The 20,110-nt window shown below is 45.2% G+C and overlaps 1 protein-coding gene across 4 annotated transcripts; it reads left to right on the top strand.

Annotated features, from left to right (window-relative positions):
- The first annotated feature begins 69 nt into the window (after positions 1-69).
- Positions 70-19,805, top strand: NOL8 (nucleolar protein 8). 4 transcript variants are annotated; one of them, XM_011235349.3, is made up of 17 exons: positions 70-350; positions 1,016-1,181; positions 1,729-1,791; positions 3,130-3,208; positions 4,739-4,874; positions 5,394-5,462; positions 7,066-8,883; positions 10,150-10,242; positions 10,677-10,799; positions 11,045-11,135; positions 13,323-13,461; positions 14,276-14,353; positions 15,972-16,240; positions 17,665-17,794; positions 18,255-18,325; positions 18,886-18,968; positions 19,428-19,805. In XM_011235349.3, exons 2-17 carry the CDS (start codon positions 1,043-1,045, stop codon positions 19,476-19,478), a joined length of 3,432 nt encoding a protein of 1,143 aa, XP_011233651.2. In that variant the 5' UTR covers positions 70-350; positions 1,016-1,042; the 3' UTR covers positions 19,479-19,805. The 4 variants fall into 4 exon arrangements, with proteins under 4 accessions (XP_011233651.2, XP_002927732.2, XP_011233650.2 ...); XM_002927686.4 differs by having other exon boundaries at positions 70-444; positions 18,889-18,968; XM_011235348.3 differs by having other exon boundaries at positions 70-444.
- The last annotated feature ends 305 nt before the right edge of the window (positions 19,806-20,110 follow it).

Below are 20,110 nucleotides of genomic sequence, written 5' to 3'. Positions count from 1 at the left end.
AGAGGCGGTTCCGGGACCACGTGACCGGGAGCTCTGTCCTTTTGGTCCGCCCCGTCACTTCCGCCGTCCTAGTCCAGGACTCAAAGGACGGGAGGCTCTGATCGTCTTTAGTACGAATTAGGGAGTTTCGGTTTGGAGTCCTTTGCGGACGTTGAAGGCAGGATGACGGAGGCTTCGCGGTACTCCAGAGGACCGCAAACGAAATGAAGGGAACTCGGGAACTGAGTATGGCCACGGAACCTTAGGAGGCTGGATTGGAAATCCGATAGGAAGGAAGAGAGACCGCGCCTGTTGGGCCACGTGATTGGAAGTCAGGGACCGGGGCGGCGCTAGGTGCCAGAGACGGCGTGGTGAGGAGTGTTTGGGGCGTGGGGAGTGGCAGGGTCGTTTGGCAGCCTCTGGCTTACCGTCTTTGGGTCTTCAGGAGGAAGAAGGCTGGAGTCGGTAGGTTGGGGACGGGGGAGGCTACCGGAAAGATGTAGGCTGGGGCGCCTGGGTGGCACAGCGGTTGGGCGTCTGCCTTCGGCTCAGGGCGTGATCCCGGCGTTATGGGATCGAGCCCCACATCGGGCTCCTCTGCTGTGAGCCTGCTTCTTCCTCTCCCACTCCCCCTGCTTGTGGTTCCCTCTCTCGCTGGCTGTCTCTATCTCTGTCAAATAAAATAAAATCTTAAAAAAAAAAAAAAAAGAAAGATGTAGGCCGCGGCTCACGCCCGGAGCACGAGCCCTGCGTTGGGCTTCGGGGCGCTGGTTTGAGGTCCCGCGTGGCAGGGGCTGTCAGTTCTTGGGGAGCACAGCTGTTCCAAAGTGCGTTGGTGGAAAACGTGGAGTTAGGGCTTGAACAGAGTCTCCAGGGATAAAATTTGGAAGTAACGCAATAGGAAGTGAGACACAGGTCCAGGTCACCAATTTGACATTGAAGGTGCGGGGAAAGCAGTTGGAGGGCTTTTTCCAGGTGTGAGAAGAACCAAGGGAAAGAACTGTTCTAAGTAGATAGAAAATTATTTTTTCTCTAGAACATACTGAGTGTATGCACAGCCTTCATGAAAGCTGACAGAGAAGTGAGGCGCCTATTCGTGGGTGGCCTTGGCCAGAACATTTCCGAGACAGACCTACAAAATCAGTTCAGCAGATTTGGAGAAGTTTCTGATGTGGAGATCATCACACGAAAAGATGACCAAGGTAAGTTTGTAGTCCTTCATGGGTCGTTAAAGGCAGACAAAATTTATATCAAGTATCACAAAATAGTGGACCCCCAGAGTGAATGTTAGTGCTAACTCTGAAAGTGATATGTGCTTTATTACAAGATACACTCTGTATGTGCCAGCCCCCTGCCCTATGCCTTGAAGGTGTTATGTAAAATGTGGAACCTGCCCAGAATTACATTTCTGAGATCAAAAGATGTTCTAAATTCCAAAACATCTTCTTTCTGAAGCCTGCAACTTTCAATTTCCAAAGCAAAAATTCTAATATTTGCTAAGTGACCTGTTAGGATATTACTAACATACAACTGTTGAAACATTTCTTTCACTGACTGCTTAATGCTTTTTTCATTTGAAATATTGTGATAAACATGCTTAGAAAAATGCAATCTTTGTATCCAATGAAAAATAAGATTTTTTTTTTTTTTTAAAGAGTAAGATTCCAAGAGTCACTTTATAAATTTAGAAACTTGATCAGTTTTACATTGTTCTCTGGGTAAGAGTTTAAATTTTTTTTTTTTTTTTAGGAAACCCACAGAAAGTCTTTGCGTATATCAACATCAGAGTAGCAGAGGCAGATCTGAACAAATGTAAGATTGTTATATGCTTTCTATTTGCCAGTTCTTGTCACTGTGTAACTTTGGTTCTAAATCTGAACCATAACAGCCACTTGTAAAACATCCAGAGAAATAGCCATGGTCGACAGAATTCAGACATCCTACAATTCAGCAAGTTTAGGTCCATCCCATTTGGTGTCAGCAGACATATGGCAGCACATTGCTCAGAAATGGTATTCTCAAGTATTTTGGACAAGAGAACACATGTTCATAGAAACTGCCTGTGAGCACATAGCCCACCGGATATTATGGCATACTCCCCCTTCCTGGTATGTTCATTTCTCAGGCAGCTAATTCTTGTCATTAAGCACCGTTTGGAGAGGGCTTCACAGTATGCCCTTATAAGACCATCTCCTTAAAATTATGAAGTCACTACCAGTAAGTTTAGTAGAGCTCAGGGCAAATTGTGCTTCAACAAAGAAGGAGGGGGAGATCGTTGGTACAGCCAGTGATCCAGGAATGTGTGTGAGTTATTAGAGGCTGGAAAGTCAAGACACTGAAAAGAACATGCTAATGGAGAAAAAGGGCCATCAGCCTTCTGTGTTCTCATTGGGAAAAAAAAATTGATCTATCCTCTTGTTCAGTGAGAAATAAGTGGTGGTTAAGAATACATCAGCTCTGCTGTGTGACCTGTGACAAGCTGTTTAAACAAAAGCTCCAGTTTACTTATCTGGTATATGACAAAGATACAGCTGACCTCATAATACCACCACAAAGATTAAATTGAGTAATATGCTTATACTTAGGGTAGTAATGACCATATAGAAATTCTGTTCGTGGTTATTACTAACAAAGCTGATAGCAGGTATTGAGAAAAATCAGCTACTGGGGTGTAGCAGTTGAAACACAGTTTAGTTGTTTGCAGCTAATTTCTTTGCAAGTTACACAGCGATAATTACTCTGAGGTGATAAATGGAAGTTTTACAGGATTTCATTGTCCTCTGATTCACCCTCCGAAATTACGTTCATGTTTTATAGTTTTAGTGTGGGAGATAACAATAAAATGTTAAATAAATGTCAGTCATTCACCTGAAGTTTCTGGCATCACTTTGTGGGGGAATGATAAATTTGCTTTACATTTTACACATTTGCTTCATTCAGTTTTTCAAGGAACGCTGGACGATAGAGAGCTTAAGGACTCCTGGGGTGGGTGGCTCAGCTGACCACCCAGGTCGTGGTTTCCTTATTCTTTGTCTCTTTTTGATAAACACAGGTACTTTTCTTGATACTAACGAATTAGAAAAAGCACATGCTGCCATATATTTTTGCATTGCCTGTAATAGTACAAAGTAATAATACTTTACTTCACAGGTATGTCTGCTTTGAATAAAACAAAATGGAAAGGTGGAACACTACAAATTCAGCTAGCAAAAGAAAGTTTTTTGCACAGGTAAGATTTATTCTGCATGGGTTTAAACTATTTCGTTGCATTGTAAATGGTTTTATATACTCAGTTGATTTGAAAGTATCAAATAATATGTTATAATAATCTTGGCAAATTCAAACATAACAAATAGAGCTAAGATCCCTTTCAACTGTGACTCCCCACGACCCCAGCCCCACCAAAAAAGATAATGCAATGCATTTACATGTGTTTGGGTTTTTTTAAATTTTATTTATTTGACAGAGAGAGAGCACAAGCAGGGGGAGCAGCAGGCAGAGGGAGAGGGAGAAGCAGGCTTGGCTGGGAGCAGGGGCTTGATCCCAGGGTCCCGGAATCATGACTTGAGCTGAAAGCAGACGCTTAACCAACTGAGCCACCCAGGCACCGCCAACATGTGTTTTAACTTGAAAAACATATACCTGTTTTGTCTTTGTAAACACAGCCTTCTGTGGGTTTGTAGATCTTCCCCATTTTTTGTAATGGTTGTAGCTATACCACAGGGTACGTGGTTATCCCCGTGATGATAGACATTTATACTATTTGCACTTCTCATAATAGATGACCCTTGAGAATGGCTCCTGCATAGTGCAAGGGTTCCTTGGGTTTATGTCCACAGGGGAGTTGCTTTATCATAGGCTTATGTACATTTAGCACTTTAATATCAAATTGCTTATGATGATTTTGGCTGTTAATGCTAGAGTCATACAAAGACACAAAGATAACAGGAAGTCCCTGTATGAGAGGCATACGATTAATTATGCAAGTGATTTAAGAACAAGACAGTGTAATAACCATTAGAGCATTTTATTCTCAGAAAGAAAAGATTAAATAAGGAACAGTTCAGGGATGTACAGCTGGAGCAACAGGAGAGTTGATTAGATTGTTCTAGGCCCAGGAAATGGGAAGGTCTGAAACAAGTGGCAGGCTGCCTACTGAAGGCATGTTTTGAAGGACTGGTCTGTTGAGAAAGGTGAGAATCTGACTTTGTTCTTCAGCTCAGGGTTTCTGAACAGGGTAGCGGTGGGACTTTATTCAGTAGCGGTTCAGTGCCTACTCTGTGCAGGAACTGGAGCCCTGGTTCCGAGCAGGGCGAGCATGCTGTGCTGCTGCTTTGGAGTGTCTGGGCAGCCATGCCTGAGGAGCTTGAGTCTGACCATTGTTCTGGAAAGTGGAATGTAAAAGAGACAGACCAGAGGCAAAGAAGCCCCTGAGGACTGGGCAGTGCAGCTGTCCAGGCCTGAATAAGGTGGAGGAGTTTGAGTTGGAAGGTTGAGATGGCATTCTGCATTCTCGTCATTAAGAGGGTAGAAATAATGAGGACTTGGCAGATTGGGCTCTGAAAGACACCTCTTCCTCATGAAGAGTGAAGGGACTGAGGATGGAGAAAATGCTAAAAGTAAGTAAGTAAGCAGAAGGAAAAAATTGAGAGGTCCTAAATGATCACTGTAAAGTCAGCAGCCTTATGTTATTAAAAACAAAACACTAAATAGCACAGTTGGTTATTTTAATTCTCTTATTTATATATTTTTTATTCAGATTGGCCCAAGAGAGAGAAGCAGCAAAAGCGAAGAAAGCAAAATCAACAACAGGCAACACCAACATTTTGGAAAAGATGGGAGTGGTGGATTTCCATGTGAAAGCTGTACCAGGGACAGAAGTGCCAGGGCACAAAGTGAGTGTCCCCTGGCAGCCTGAGCAGCCCAGGCACCAAGTCCTGAGACCGGGGGACCGTGGGGGCCATGCCTAGAGCAGTTGCTTTGCCCCTTGCTTTGCAGCACTCAGCGTAGGCAGGGCTTTATGGTTTTCACAGTGCATTTGCAAGTCCGTGTAAGCACAGTGCTCCCTCATTTTATAGGAAGAAATCAAAACCTAAGTGGACGTGGGTCCCCCCAGGGACATCGGTGGTGAGGTATACAGGATTGTCCCAACTTTGTCTTTTTAACGATTGGTGTTTTTTGTTACTGTCCTACATGGTTTATATGGGACTCATAGCTGTCCCACTTGTCCTTCTTTTTTTCTTTCCTCGTACACTTTTTTTGAGAACTCCTATTTCATCATCAGAAACGAAACCCAATAGTAATCGTGGCCCCCTGTGAGTTTGATTTTTTTTTTTTAAGTTGTGTTTATGCAGTGTGGTTTTTCTTTCCATTTGTGACATACATAGTAAATGTATTCTTTTTTCTTCTTTTAGAATTGGGTTGTGAGTAAATTTGGAAGAGTTTTACCTGTCCTTCACCTAAAGAACCAACATAAACGTAAAATATCCTTTGCAATTGGCCTTTCAAAGTAACTTTATTTACCACAGCAATGGATACTCGCAGAAGTTCACTTCATCCCAGTTGAATTTCTCTACCTCTGTCAGTAAATCTTACACGCTTAAATTTTATGTTCTCCATTTCTATGCAAGGTGAGACCTTCCTGCTTCCATGTGTAAAACAATGAGAGGTTCATGAGAGACCGTGAGGAGGTTTTATGCTAGTGAGTGACAACAGTGACACTTGTCAGAGAAGCATTTGTACTGATTAACTTTTACATCCTCTGTCTTGATTGACATGGATTCAAAGCCATTGCCCAAGGTGCTAAAGAAGGGCAAGGGGGCTGGCTGTGGTTAAAGAAGGCCCTGGAGAAGGTGGGGCATGGTTTGCCTTAGTAGAAAGTGATGGGGAGAAGACCAGGCAGGAGGAAAGCAGTAGGTAGGAATATGTAGATGGACAGGAGAATGGTGAGTGGAGAAGTTGTGTGCATCCTGGATGAGCAAATGCAGAGGCTTGTTCCCTTGAAACGAAGTCAGATTGTCCCAGTGAATTCCCAGCATCGTGGACTTGTGGGCAAGCTGTGTTCCCGAGGGATGCAGTACAAACAGTTGGATTCATCAATTGCTGGGGAGCACACAGCTGATGGTCCGGTTGTCTGAGATTAATAACTGCAGCAGACCACTACCCCCCTGGGGCTAGAGAAGCACAGAGGTGTGTCCTCATTGCTCACAGCTGCTGTGCCTCTGGCACCCCAGAGAACTGGCCACACCTTCTTCTGCTCTCCCACCAATGGCCCTAACGTCTGGGAAAGCTGACTTCCTTTCAGCCTTCCCTCTGTGGCAGCCACCGATAGCAAAGAGGACGACGTTGAAGGACAGTGTGAAGCTGGCCACAGACACTGCCTGGCATGTCTCACATATTTGGCACGCATTCAGTAGTTACCAGAAGCTAATTTAGTCCTTACTAAAAGTCCTAAAAGGACTTTCCAGGAGTGGTCACTGAAAGCAACTTAAACTTGCCTATTCATGTGTGTTAGGAAACCAGCAAATGCTAGCTGTTATCACAGCACTTTGACATTAACTAGAAATTTTCTGGGTGACGTCAGCAACGAAAGAAGCCTAGGAAAGAATTATTAGCTTCCTAATAAAGACCTACAAGATGCAGAGGGAGAGCAGAATGGATGTTACTGAGCTGGGAGAACCAGGCTAGAATGAGCCAGGACTGAGAAGGCAGGAATGGCCGAAAGTAGTTGGAGTAAAGCACACGCAGCATCTAGCTCTGTCCTGCTGGGTGCCCCTCTGTACTCTGCTTTACGGTATCAGCTCAGATTTATAGAAAACCTCATGTGGCCCCTATACCTGGAGTAGAAGCTTCCTGGGTTTGCTGTTCCTGCCAGTTAACGGTGATGGTGCTCAGTTTTAACTCTGGACATGCCCGTGCCACAGACCCTAAGGTCACCTAGGGACGTGCTCACTGTGTTTGATGGGAAAGGGAGGGCAGGCCGAGTGAGTGACCTGCCTGAGGTCATACAGTACTCCCTGTGCTTCACCACACTGATGGGTTTTCCTAAAACCTAGTGCCTCTGTTTTGTTCCTTGACTCTGGTAACATCATGAAGTATGACCCATCAAAATACTGCCACAACTTAAAGAAGATCGCAGAGGATGTCACACATGCCACCCCTGTGTCCAGCCTCACCTGGCAACTGGAAGGAGGGGATGACCCTATGAGTAGGAAGCGACGAGGGGAGTTCTGTGCCATTCAGACCTCCTCCCAGAAGAGGATCAAAGCACAGAAGGACAAGGGGACTGCTGCTTCTCCAGCTGTGAGAGCAGGAACCCTCACGGTCCCGGGAAGTCCGCATCCCAAACAGCAAGAGGCGGCACAGGAAGCACGCTGTGAGCTCATTACTGCTCCGTTGCCCTCTGTCCCTGCTTCTCACAGCCAGAAACCTAACAGTATGTTTGTTCAGACTTATGGTGTGGGAAGTGCCAGGCGCAGAAATCACGTGTCTGACGATGATACCGATTCTGAAGAAGAGATACGACTACTGATTGCAAGAGAGGAAAACCTGGGGAAAACTGCATGGCCCTCAGTGGGTGACTCTGCAAATGAGTCCTTCGAAGTTGTCGGGGGGGACTTCAGGTCAGGTGTTCACAAGCTGCATTCAGTAACAGCTCTAGGTGTCAGTCATGTCTCTGACCGGGATGGGGAAGGTAATGCCCTGGGAAACGATTGCAACTATGATTCAGGAGATACAGATGAGATCATCGCAGCAAAGAAAAAGACCAGTAAAGTCAAAAACAGTGCAGAGTTTTCACAAATGGAAAAGTATGCACACAAGAAAACGCCTTTGAAAAATAGAAAAAACTGTGAGCTTTCTGATCCTTGTGTTAAAGGACAAAAAAGAAAGACCAAGCCAGATGGAGCCATCAGTCCTAGGGTTACAGTCCGCTGCAGCAGCAGGGAAGATTGGGGTTCTGCGTCAGAATCCGCTGAGTCTGCAGGAGATGAGGAGTATGAGGCCATGATGAAAAACTGCCTCCATGTGCAGCTTACCTTAGCTGATCTGGAACAGCTGGCTGGCGGTGACCTGCAGGATCCGGAAGAAGATCCTGAGAGCGGTGGCCAGGAGACCACCACCAAATGTGACAGGACTCTGGGGGGCCTGCACAGAGCCCGGCCATGCATCTGTCCCGAGGACATTGTGGCTGCCCTTTTAGAAGGAGAAGAGAACACCTGTGGAAAGCAGAAACTGAAGGGAAATAACCTACAGCCGAAATTCCAAGCTTTCAAGGGAGTAGGCTCTCTCTATGGAAAGGAATCAATAAAAAAACCCTTGAAAGAAAGTGTTGCCTTTGACAATATAAATAAAGATCAGAATTCCTTGAAATTTGATCCCAGTAGCATGTCCATGGAGAAGGGGTCCCCACCTGCTAATGGCTCGTCAGGCAAACTAACTCCTCTCCAACACGCAAAGAAGGCAAATGACCCAAACCAAATTCAGCCTCAAAAGAGACGTTCTCCTTTCCAGAGCCAGGATCACGAGATTGTGTCCCCTAGCAGTTCGGAAGAGGGAGGTAGAAATCCTGTTTCTAGTCTGTTGCCATTAAAAGATAAGAAAATAAGTCTTGGTACAATTACCCCCAAGGTAGGCTTTGATGAAGACTGCCGCCACAGGACTGGGGAGACCGGAGAGGGCTCCAGACAGAGCAGCCACCCAGCGCCTGGGAAAGCACCGGAGGGCTCCTCCAGGAGAGACGCTCAGGGAAGCAGCACCAACTTCCCACTTCCTGTGAACAGTTGGTCCGATGTTCACACTAAGGAGAAGCATGCTGACAATCAGAAGCGTTTGGCAGCCTTGGACGCAAGGCAGAAAGCAAAGGAAGTGAGGAAGAAGCTGGTTCATAATGCCCTGGCAGACTTGGTGAGTGCACTCCCAGTCTGGGCGCCACTAGGCGACCCTTCATTCCCGTGAAGGTCTGCGTGCCGCTCCAAGCTCCTTGTCCCAGCACCGACCCGTTTCACATCGTGTCCCTTGAGTTAGAAGTTTTTGTCACCTTATGTCTTTAGTGTATACCAGAGGAATTGAGTTTGAACTCTGTTTACTGAAAACATTCTTACTGTTTTAATCGAAAGTTTTCCTCATGATTTCTTTTCCTTTGGAAGCTGTTACTGGTATAGTTCAGTGACATGTCCTGATGTGTCTGAATTTGCTAACAAATCACTTACCAGTGATTTATATCTCACTAAGATTCACGATACTGACTTTATTCATTCCTTCAACAACTCGAAGTGTCTGTGAAGTCCCAGGTCTTCACAGTTAGTGCTAGATGTCTAGAATGAGGATCGTGGTCCCTGCCTCTGGTGGTTGTTGGCTCACAGTGTGGTGGGCACAGGGCCCAGGGAGAAGAGTGCCGTGCACCCCAGCAGGTCAGCTGGGAGGAGGGGCGGGGCGCTTCCTCAGCCTGAATGGAGTCTAAGGAAGAAGGATCAGTGTGAAATGGGCAGAGGCAGAAGGTGGAGAAGGGAGAGGAAATGCATTCCATGGGGAGCAGTTTGCAGTCAGTGTAACTGAGATGTACAGAGGATGAGGATGCTTGAGAGAGCGGCAGGGCAAGTGGTGGGAAGGCTGTGGAGGTTGGACTTTTATTCTGTGGCTGTGGAAAGGAAGGGGGTGAAGATTTGCTGTATACATATTAGAACAGGAATTGCACACTGCGGCTCACAGGCCCTCCAGCCCATGGCCCATTTTGGTACAGCCTCCAAGCTCAGAATGGTTTTTACATTTACAAAGGGTTTTTAAAAAGGACCAAGATTATATGTGGTCTGCAAAACCTAAGGTATTACTCTCTGGTCCTTTACAGAAAACATTTGCCAGCGTTGATCTGGGATTGATTGTTTAGGCCATGACAAACAACAAATCAAACTGGGAAATCTGGGACCAGGGAGTCTCTGGGAGGTCATGAGCCAGAGCCAAGGCAGTGACAGTGGGAATAGACTTAAGAGATACCAGCAGGGTCCACACTTGGAACTTGGAAACCAGCTGGACATTGAGAGGAGGAAGTCTTAAGTTGTCATCTTGGGAGACAAGTGGATGGTGGCATTCACTCTAACGGATGAGAAGGGGCCTTGGCGAGGGAAGGAAACAAGGGGCTATCTTAAGGTTTAATGCCTTTGTTGACTGCTCTAGGATGGTCATCCAGAGGACAAGCCAACGCACATCATCTTTGGTTCTGACAGTGAAACAGAGGAGCAAAGCCACCCGGGAGAGGAGCCCGTGCAGGTAAGTCGCTCGAGAAGTCCATGTGGGCATCCCGCCACTCTCACGGGTCCATTCCTTCCTGCCGCATACCAAGACCTCCTCACAACTGCCACGTTCAACATCAAGTCCTCCTGAGCCACAGTGAGCCCCAGGGCTCCCCCGACCACACACACACACCAACACCAGGGACGTTGGAGGTTTTCCCCCACGTGAATCTATCCTCCACATCATCTGCCAGGTAGCACCAGTACTAGTGAACCCTGCAGAAGGTGTCCTCTGTAATAACTGCACCCCCCCCAAGGCAGGTGCACTGGGAGCCTGCGGATTAGTGACCCAAGTCCTGGGAGATGCATCTGGGTTCCTGGTTCTTCAGTGTGAGAGGAACACTGCGTTAAGAAGGAATTGCAGATTGCCTCTGTTGTTAATAACCACTTCTGCGTTCATCTGCGTTCTAGGAGGCCGTGAGCAGAGCATCTGGGAGGCTGTTTGACAGCAGTGAGGATGAAGAATCTGGCTTCGAAGATGACAGTCACAGGTTCAGAATTAAACCTCAGTTTGAGGGCAGAGCTGGGCAGAAGGTTAGTGAAGACTGAAAATAATCCCACCTACAACATGTCCTTGTTGGTGACACAGTGTTTCCATCCGGGTAAGTGCGGGCAGACCTGGAGCTTCAGTGTTTATTTGAATGGTTCGTGGGTCGGTGAGGTTATGCAAACACTGATGTAGCGAATTCCAGGGTGAGGGAGGTGCACTTGGAGGGTCTTCTGTGGGAGCGCGGTCTTGGAAACATGGCTCCCAGCTGTCCGTGTGTCTGTCTGTGTAGCTTCTGGACTTGCAGTCTCACTTCGGCACTGATGACAGATTCCGCATGGACTCCCGATTTCTGGAAAGTGACAGTGAAGAAGAACAGGAAGGTAAATACCTCCCTGTCCAAACAGTCCTGATGTCAGAGCTAGGGGGCCCTGAGAAGTCATCTGGTCTAGGAGAAACTGCGCCCCATACTTAGAACTGTGAGGCCTGTGGCCCATGGGCTACTTAACGCAGTCCTCCTTGAACTTGTGCGTACAGATTTACTCAGAAAATTTCAGTGGCTTGAAGCTGCCCAAAAGGACAGGAGAGGAAGGCATCCACCACAGACTGTCTTCCTCTGTCCTATATCTGGCCTGGGGGAGATGGGGGCCCCACCTGGTAGGAGTGCAGCAGCGGGTCCTGGGGGGAGTGCGGTTGAGGGACGCCAGCCTGGCCTGCAGGCTGCACACAGGGGCGGGTGTTAGAACAGCAGCACAGCACAGAGTGCCCTTCTGCTTGGAGTCATGCGCGTGCATCTCCCGTCTGTGTGACTTCCTCCTGCACAGCAACTTGTACTCTTACCCTTTGAAGAAGCCCTCCCCTCCCGGCTGGCCAGGGGGGTGGCCCTTCAGGTGAGGTCCCTGCTTGCCTCTCCTGTCTGCAGACTTCTCTGTCCTCACTCCTTTCTCTCCTTCCTGAGTTAATCTACCCCAAGCATTAGGCCTCACCATTCCTACTTACTGTTACCCCTTCTCACAGGCATGCTCATCCTGTCCTTTCTGTGGACACAGGCCTCAGGTCCCCAAAAAAAGCCATTCCTTCCACCCTGCCAGGTTTCTAGTTGCCACTCCCATCTTTTGCATACTAAACTTGAAATTAAAAAATAAACTGCAGCTAATTCAGCGCAGTGGCTTTTTGTTGAAAATGCACTCTCTGATCTGACCCTCTCGCCTTTGAGGTGGTTATTCTGTGTAGTGTACCCTTCTGGAAACCAGGGTTCAGAGAGTAAATTCTCTGGGGTCCACACCAACTTGTGTTTCAGAGCTTCTTGCTCACAGTTGTTTGCGAAGGCAGGAGCAGACAGAGCCGTGGAATAGCCTGTGTTGAGTGCTGCTTTCTGAACTCTGCCTCTTCGTTCTGTCTCTCACAGCCGTGGAGGCCCATTCGCCAAGCACAGTGGCATTTCCTCCGGCTTCAGCCTCGTCAGCCTGCCTGTGGCATTTGTCCCTGTTCACCCCCTTGAGATGTTCTCTTCCGTCTGCTCCCGTCACACCATAACTCTTGTTTTCTTCCTAATTCTTGGTTCCTGGTTTTCCCTCAGCCTCTAGGTGTACTTTCTTCCCAGGGTTCTTAGGTTCCCTGCGGCTTCAGCCTTCCCTTGTACGTCAGAGTGCCAGTTTCTGCATAATAGCACATTCACATGATCCAACCTAACGTAAACGCTTTGCACTTTCTTCGGTGTGTATGCTCATTTTGTTTCCTACACCTGACAGGCCTGAAGAGATCCACTTGGTCTCTCCTGCCTTAGACTCCACTTGTTTAAAAATCTTTTCTTGATGCAGTTGAACCTACTCTCTATGTACTTTGAACCCTTAGACACTTGGGGTATTTCTGTAGAGAACTTAAATTAGTGTTTTATTCTGGTATCTGTTACTTGGTTGCTTGTCTTCTGCAGTGAATTCAAGGGTTTTCCAGGCTTAGACCTCCTCTGTATTTTGGTCTGTAATCCCAACCAGCTGCTTTGCTGTCTGGTGTTTGTGTTTCCTGTAGTTGAAGATAACAGCATTTGGGTCCAGGATACCCTGTGTGTAGGACCTGTGGCTCTCTTCTGCAGCATTTATTACTGAATCAGAGGCCGAGCAACTGTCTTGCAAGGTGTTATTAGTCAGGAGAATTGCCATCCTTCACTACCTTTCATTTTTAGGTTGATATGTAATTTAAGTTACATTTTTAGAGTGGTAAAAATTCAGAGTCTGTTATCACTGTGGTTTTGTGATTAGTATCTTGCTCTAGTGCATTTGTCGATCTTTACCTTAAAAACTTTGATTTCCACTGAATGCCATCAAATGCAGATTTCGTTTTCATAATTACAGGTGGAGATGGGACTTTTCATTTTTTAGTCATGAGACTTCTGAAATCCCTGTGGCATTGAGGGTCATGGGGTCAAGGAAGTTAGGAAAACAGGGTTGGACGTTTCTTTCTCCTGTCTCAGTGTGCTTTGCTCATGGTGAGGTGCTTGATGATTATTTGGTAACCGAAACTGCTCAAGTTACGTTTACCAAGAGATTGCTAATTCTCCCTTTCTCTGTAAGAGGAAAATGATGAGAAAACAGCGGAGGAAGAGGAGCTTGCTGCAGAGAAGCTCAAAGCCCTGAACGTCATGCAGAGTGTTTTGCACACCACTGTGAGCAGTTCTGCGCACAAAGGATCGGCAGCTGCCAAGAAATTTAGGTGTGGTTTCTACTCCATCCCGTTCCACCTTGTTCTCTTGACATAAGTGCCTTATTGAACTTGGTTTAAAACTAGGCCATTTTAAACGTCCTGGGGAGGGCAATTGACAAAATGCATCAGACCCTTAAAAACATACTATCTTTGACCGAGTGGCTCACTTCAAGAAACTAATCTTTAATTTTTTTCTCTATTTTTTGCTTAGATGTCATAACAATATTGCTTTCAATAATGAAGCAATTGGACAGTGGTTTAAATATGAACCATAGAACCATATAAATGTAATTTTTCGTTATAGAAAATTTTAAACACATAATTTATAGAGACTGGTATCTTGAAAGCCCTGTACATCAGCTTCTACAGTCACCAACATGTGATCAATTTTCCTTTCTTTTGTTTTTTTGGGGGGTTGGTTTGTTTGTTTTTCTTTAAAATAAGTTCTACACCCAACAGGGGTCTTAAACTCATGACCCCGAGATCAAGAGTCACGTGCTCTACAGACTGAGCCAGCCATACGTTTGCTCACTTTCCCCTGCTTTTTTCCCCACTAAAATATTTTATGCACATCCAATTTTATCTGTATTTATTTTAGTACGTGTAAATTAAGTTTTAATTTAAAAAAATTCAGAGAAACTCAAAACTCAAAGCTAACTTAAAATGTGACCTTCTAACAAGATCCTGATACTTTTCTTTGTGTGGTTTTTGTCTCGCTCAAAAATTGGAACTGTCCCAACGTTGAATTACAATTTGTTATTAATTTTTTGCATTAGGTTCCAATTTCTCTCTGCCAGCTTACTCCTGTCTGTTGTTTACACAGGGATGTCGTACATTATGATCCAACGAGGAATGACCACACCGCTTACGAAAGGAAGAGCGATGATAAACCAAAGGAAAGGTAAATCAGCTACTTTTCTCTGTAGCAGGATCATAGGAATTAATCTCATTTCAGATCCTGAGAGAAATAGATAGTAACCCATACCCATCCGTTGGTCTGCATTGTATTTTAGTGTAAGATGGGGAGGGAAGAGTTAGAGTGGAGTTATTGCCATGGTGGAGAAAGTCTTAACTTGAAACAAAGGAATCTCAGGCCTGTACACGACATGTGCTTCTGGGCGGGTGTGGTGCCCCCTCCTTGTATTAGTTTCTCGTGGCTGTTGTAACAAGTCCCCACAAACTTACTGGCGGAAAACCACAGGAGTTACTTTCTGGCATTTCTGGAGGCTAGGAATCTAAGGTCAAAGTTAATGGAAGAACTGTGTTCTCTCCAGAGGTCCAGGGGCAAACGTCCATGTCCTTCCTCTCTCCTGGCCTCTGGTGACCACGGCAGTCCGTGGCCACATTTTTCCGTCTTCACATGGCCGCCTCCTTTCTGTGTCTTTCATCTTTGTGTCCGTAATAAGGACACTTGTAATTACCTTTAGGGCCTGCCTGCATAATTCTGGGTAATCTCTTCTTTGCAAGGTACTTATAATAACTTATTTTTCCAAGTAAGGTAATGTTCACAGGTTATAGAAATTAGGGCCTGGACATATCTTTTTGGGGGCAGCGATTCAGTTCATGACACTGCTTTCGTGTGGTAGAGCTTCTGTTTCCCGTGCCTGCACTGTCGCGCTATCAGTCTGATAAAATACGGCAAGTACGTGGAGCAACCAGTAACCCTGTCTGGTTTAATGCCTTCATCTCCTCCTGTTAAAGACAGTAAAGGCAACGTGGTATCCTGAATTGGATCCTAGAACAAAAAAGACATTCGGTGGAGACGGTGGGAAATGAGAATGAGGCTTGAGTTTAGCTAAGAGTAATGAATTGATGTTAACCTTTTAGTTTTCGTGACTGTGTCTTAACAGAAGATGCTGCCACTCCAAGAAACTAGGTGAAGGCTATTTGGGAATGGTGTCTTCCCCAGAGCAGGTGACCCCCAAGAGAAGGAGGAGGCCACAGTGTATTTTATGACCTAGTCTTAAGTCACACACTGACAATCCGACTTATTCAGTTTTCTTGAAACAGGTCACTTAAGTCCAACCCATATACTTTGATGGGGCAAGGGGACAGATTGGAAACAATACCTCTTAAAGGGAGAAGTAACAAGGAATATATGGACATATTTAAAACCACCATAATCCGCCCACTGGCCACAGATTGTTTACATTCCTGCCACATGCAGAATGTGCTCACCCCTCCCTTGATGGCCCAGAAGCCTCACTTTTACAATATCTGTTCAGAAGCTGGGGTGCTTTCATCCAAATCAGATCTAGAGGCAAATAAGGCCTAATGGTCGTACTTCCTTGAGTACAACACCATGAGTGCAGTCCTGATCAGAGACAGAGGAGAACTGTGAACTAGAGGACAAGTCACCTGTCCCTCTGTGAACACACAGTGTTCTGCTTTTATGAGTAGTTTTATATGTGGATCCTCTTGGTTTTTGAAAGAATGGGATTAGTTTTCCAAGGTGTTCTCCTAATCTCTGGCAACTGATGGCCTCTTTGTGATGTACGTGTCTGTAAATGTCACTGCAGTAAAGCAAAACGAAGGAAGCAGAGGGAGGAGGCCGAGAAGCTGCCTGAGGTGTCTAAAGAGATGTATTATAGCGTCGCTGCAGACTTAAAAGAAATATTTCAAACTACAAAAGTTACCAGTGAAACAGCAGACGACACACCGTCTAGTGAGAATCGTGATGGCGAGAAAGTCGACGTTCACCTCCCCACCAGTCCAACGACGGGGGCCGAGCAGCGTGGCGGGTTCACATTCTCCTTTTTTGATTCAGATGCTAAAGATGTAAAGGAAGGTACTTTTTAAATTTTTTTTAACATTTTCACTTCAGGCAGCTTGAACATAATGGATTGAGTGTACATTAAGTGTAATGATGTAACATTAGCTGAAGAAAGAATTCTTTCTTCCACCTTCATATGGCCAAAACAACATGCCAGGAGCTGTGGGTAACAGCAAGAGATTGTTTTTGCATTTAAGGGAGCAAACGTCTAGTTAGGTGCCATGTGAAGGGAAGCCCGAGAGTAACGTGCAGCATTCCTTCTTCTGAGTGGAGATAATCACAAGGAAGTATATAGTAAGTCCTCTATTTAAGCAGTTTCGTGCCTTACATGCAGTTAGAAAAGCCAAGACTTGTGGAAAACCAGTGCCTTCTGGTAGGAAGAGGAGGAAATAGGCCACCCTGGCTTTAATACAGGTACACAGTCATCGATACGTCAGTCCTTCCAGACTTTGTCCTTGGAGAAAACCAAAAACACCAGGACGTACAATTTCACATTCCATTTCAGGAGGTTTACCTGTAAAGACCAGGATGAGCTGAAAGTTAAATGCCTGTTGCTTAGTGGTAGTCTCCCCTGGTAAGGGGGTCTGCTGCTCCTCACTTGGTGTTCACGATGGAATGCAGCTTTCCTGGAAGTTCATGGTGAAGGCAGGATGTCCGCATCTCAGAGAGCACGTGCCCACCTGAGCACAGTGTGTGCTGCACTAAAGATCAGCAGTTAACGTAGTGTGCACGTGTTAGCAGATGAGCATTTAATGTCAGTTCTGTGGTCCTCCAGCACGAGGTGCAGAGATCCCGTGCTCCAGAATTTGTGTGAGACACAGTGAGGCATCATGTGCTCTGCTGTGTGTCCACTGGAGCGCCAGGGTCAGTCGCAAACTGCTGAGCAGAGCTGGTGTGACATTGACTGTAATTCCTCCAGCCAGGAGCGAGGTGTGGGAACCCTGCCTTGAAATGAGCGCTGAGACCCCTCAGCAACCTGGGAGGTGTGATTTTGGTGCTTTGGGAACCTGAGGCCCTGTCCACAGCTTTTTCAGCAGTTACGGAGAGAGGGTTTGGGAATTGAAAGTGTATGCATATGCTCCTTTCCTCGTCGATGAATAAACAAGGAGGGACACCTGGTCTCACTGCATCATGCTCTATTTTGGGCATCTCTTGATAGCATGGGTGCCACCCTTTTGGTTCCTTTTAAATTATTTTGCCCGTTTATAAACCTTTGGTTTTTATGTCTTTTTATACTATTACTATATTCCTTATCAGATCACCCTGGCAAAGCCAAAAACAGGACACCTTCTCTCAATATTTGAAAATCAAAAAAAGATACTATTTTAAATTAATGGTTAAGATCCTGGACACTGAGAGATAATGTGTGCATGGTGAAAGTGACCAAATGAGCGTGTTCAGCTACAATCCTGTCCATTCCCGTTGTCATGACAATGCAGATGCCTACAGAGCTGAGCCTGTGAAAACCAGGAAGGTCGTCTGGCAGGGGACCCCTCGTTTCCAAGACAGCAGCTCCGAAGAGGAGGATATTGCTGAAGAAGAAACAGAAGGCAGCCAGCCCAGCCCCAGGCAAGCACTTCTTGTGTCAAACCTGAGTTAGACATGATGATACAAGTACACAAGACAACTTAATTTTCTTCTCAGCTCCTTCAGAGTCTCAAGCCCTTTTGTGACAGGGAGCATGTTTCCTTTTCCTCAACCTGGGTAGCACTGGGCGGGGGTTATGAAGTCCTGGGTCTGGAGGGAGGACATGGGAAACACTGGCAGATGGGGTAGTAATAGTGGGATGAGACCGTCAGCAACCAGCGTAGGACTTAAACAGTCTTGTTACCAACGCTTCAGATAGAAGAGAAGAATGCTGAATAGAGAGGGTGGCCTTAAATCAGGGCAAAATGAGCAAGACATAAAGCAGATATATTTAAGGGATCGTTTTATTTCTATTTTCGGTGTAAACATTTCATCTGAACTGCTGAAGTTAACTAACCCAGGTCTTTCTCTCTCTCTCTCCCTCCCCCCTCTTTTGCTTCAGAGAAGTATCATTACCTGAGAAAGAGACCATTAGATTTTTCTTTTTTTCTAAGAATGATGAAAGACTTCATGGTAAGTCCATTTCTCCATTAAATGGTATAGGACAGGAAATGGTACAGTTCTCAGCACTGTGCATTCCAATAGTCTCACAAGCATCCAAGAAAGAAGTATTTGGCAAAAATTGTGGTCCTTTGCCCTGTCGTGTGGTTTAGCTGTCCCTGTGAGACTGATGCAGGTTGGCTTCTTAAGCCCTGGAAGGCTGAGGACTCCGACCCCACCTCTCCCTCCCTCATTCAGTATCATCAACAAGGACTTCTATGTTATGGGGACCTGCTTAGATGCTAGATGTGCAAAACTCCTGTTTTTAGGACCCTGAAAGTTCAGGCTTTTGGTGAACTCTTTTCTTAAAGCCTAGCACAAACAGAAACCAAGACACACAATGGTAAACGAAAAGCAGTAAAATCCTAGCAGTGCTACATTTTTATTTTGTAAAAAACAAAATATTCTTAAAATTAGCATAAATTGGAAAAAATGTTAACTAGAATTGAAGCCCTTGATAATGCCAGTGCCTGCATACCATCCATTTTAAAGGCATTCATCCCCTGCCTTGTCTTTTTTTTATTTTCCCCTAGTAGGTTCTGATTTATTCTGGAGAGGAGTGGGAAGTGATATTAGCAGGAATTCTTGGGAGGCCAGAACAAACAACTTGCGGATGGTGAGTAACTGTATCTCCATATTGTCTCCAAATAGACGCAGTGCTCTCTTTGTGTTAGTATTTGCCAGGTGTAAGAGAGTGAGAGTAAGGTGTGAATCTGAAGACACAGAGGATGACACCTGAGACCATGATTTAAATGCTCACAGTGCAGGGAGAGGCACTGTTTAGGTCAGGCCACACTTGGTGTGGGTTAGCAGTCTGCAGAACAGCCGACTTAGGGGCCCGAGTTCCAGCCATGCTTGTGAAGTAACAGTAAATCATGAGATTTTTGGAAGACTGAAATATAGTTTCAATTGCAGACATTTAAAAAGTTTCAGTATTCCCTGTTCATTCACAGTGAGCACTCCCATAATGGTTTCCATAATCCTGACATTGAATAATCTAAATTTTACTTTATTGTTACTGAACACCTTGAAAATGATTTACATTTAACAAAGGCTTGATACTATGTTTTTATAGGACTGCCGGAAGAAACATAAAGATGCCAAAAGGAGAGTGAAACCAAAATAATAACTGTCAGCATTGGTTTTGATATGAATGGGAAGGCTCACCTATGGAAATTGGGTGACACAGAAACATTCTTAAATGAGAAGGAAGAATTCACAGTGAAGGAGTATTCAAAATCTGCCTGGTGGATATCACTCTGCTATCTTTTTCTGTGGATTTCCTCTGTATCTCTTCCTAAGTAATTCTTCAAAAAATTAAAATGAACTGGTTTTTTTTAAACAAAGCACAAGATAATCCCCCCAAATACTTTTTATATATAATCTCTGTGCTATTTATAGTAACTACTTGGTATTTCTAATACAGGGTTTACATAAAGTCTTTTTAAAATTATAGGTAAGAGCATTTGTGTTTTCCAAATTCGGCTTTGTGTGAATTATATGCTACTTGAAATATTTATTTGATTGTATAGAATACACTTTACCTCCATTTTGTCCTTTTTTTTTTTTTTTTAAAGAAGTTGAATACAAATCAGCCTGAGTTCTGTACTTGTGTCCTGATGTATACCTAACTGAAATGCAAGACATTTCAGACAAGTATCAGAGAGTTCTGTGAGGACCAGGGAAGGATGCCAAGTAGAGTTTTCCTGTTCTTGGCCTCCAGGAATTGATGGGAGGCAAGCCCATCAATCCCAAAGT

Source organism: Ailuropoda melanoleuca, chromosome 17 (assembly GCF_002007445.2).
Source record: "Ailuropoda melanoleuca isolate Jingjing chromosome 17, ASM200744v2, whole genome shotgun sequence".
In the NCBI taxonomy this organism is placed as follows: Eukaryota; Metazoa; Chordata; class Mammalia; order Carnivora; family Ursidae; genus Ailuropoda; species Ailuropoda melanoleuca.
This window is presented reverse-complemented; position numbering and strand designations above follow the sequence as displayed.

What these genes read in the sequence shown, in the direction of transcription:
- NOL8 (XM_011235349.3), top strand. Translation starts at nt 1,043, where the DNA reads ATGAAAGCTGACAGAGAAGTGAGGCGCCTATTCGTGGGTGGCCTTGGC. An exon ending in ATAATGCCCTGGCAGACTTG is followed by an intron (nt 8,884 to 10,149) that starts GTGAGTGCACTC and finishes TGACTGCTCTAG; the next exon opens with GATGGTCATCCAGAGGACAA. An exon ending in GAACAAACAACTTGCGGATG is followed by an intron (nt 18,969 to 19,427) that starts GTGAGTAACTGT and finishes ATGTTTTTATAG; the next exon opens with GACTGCCGGAAGAAACATAA.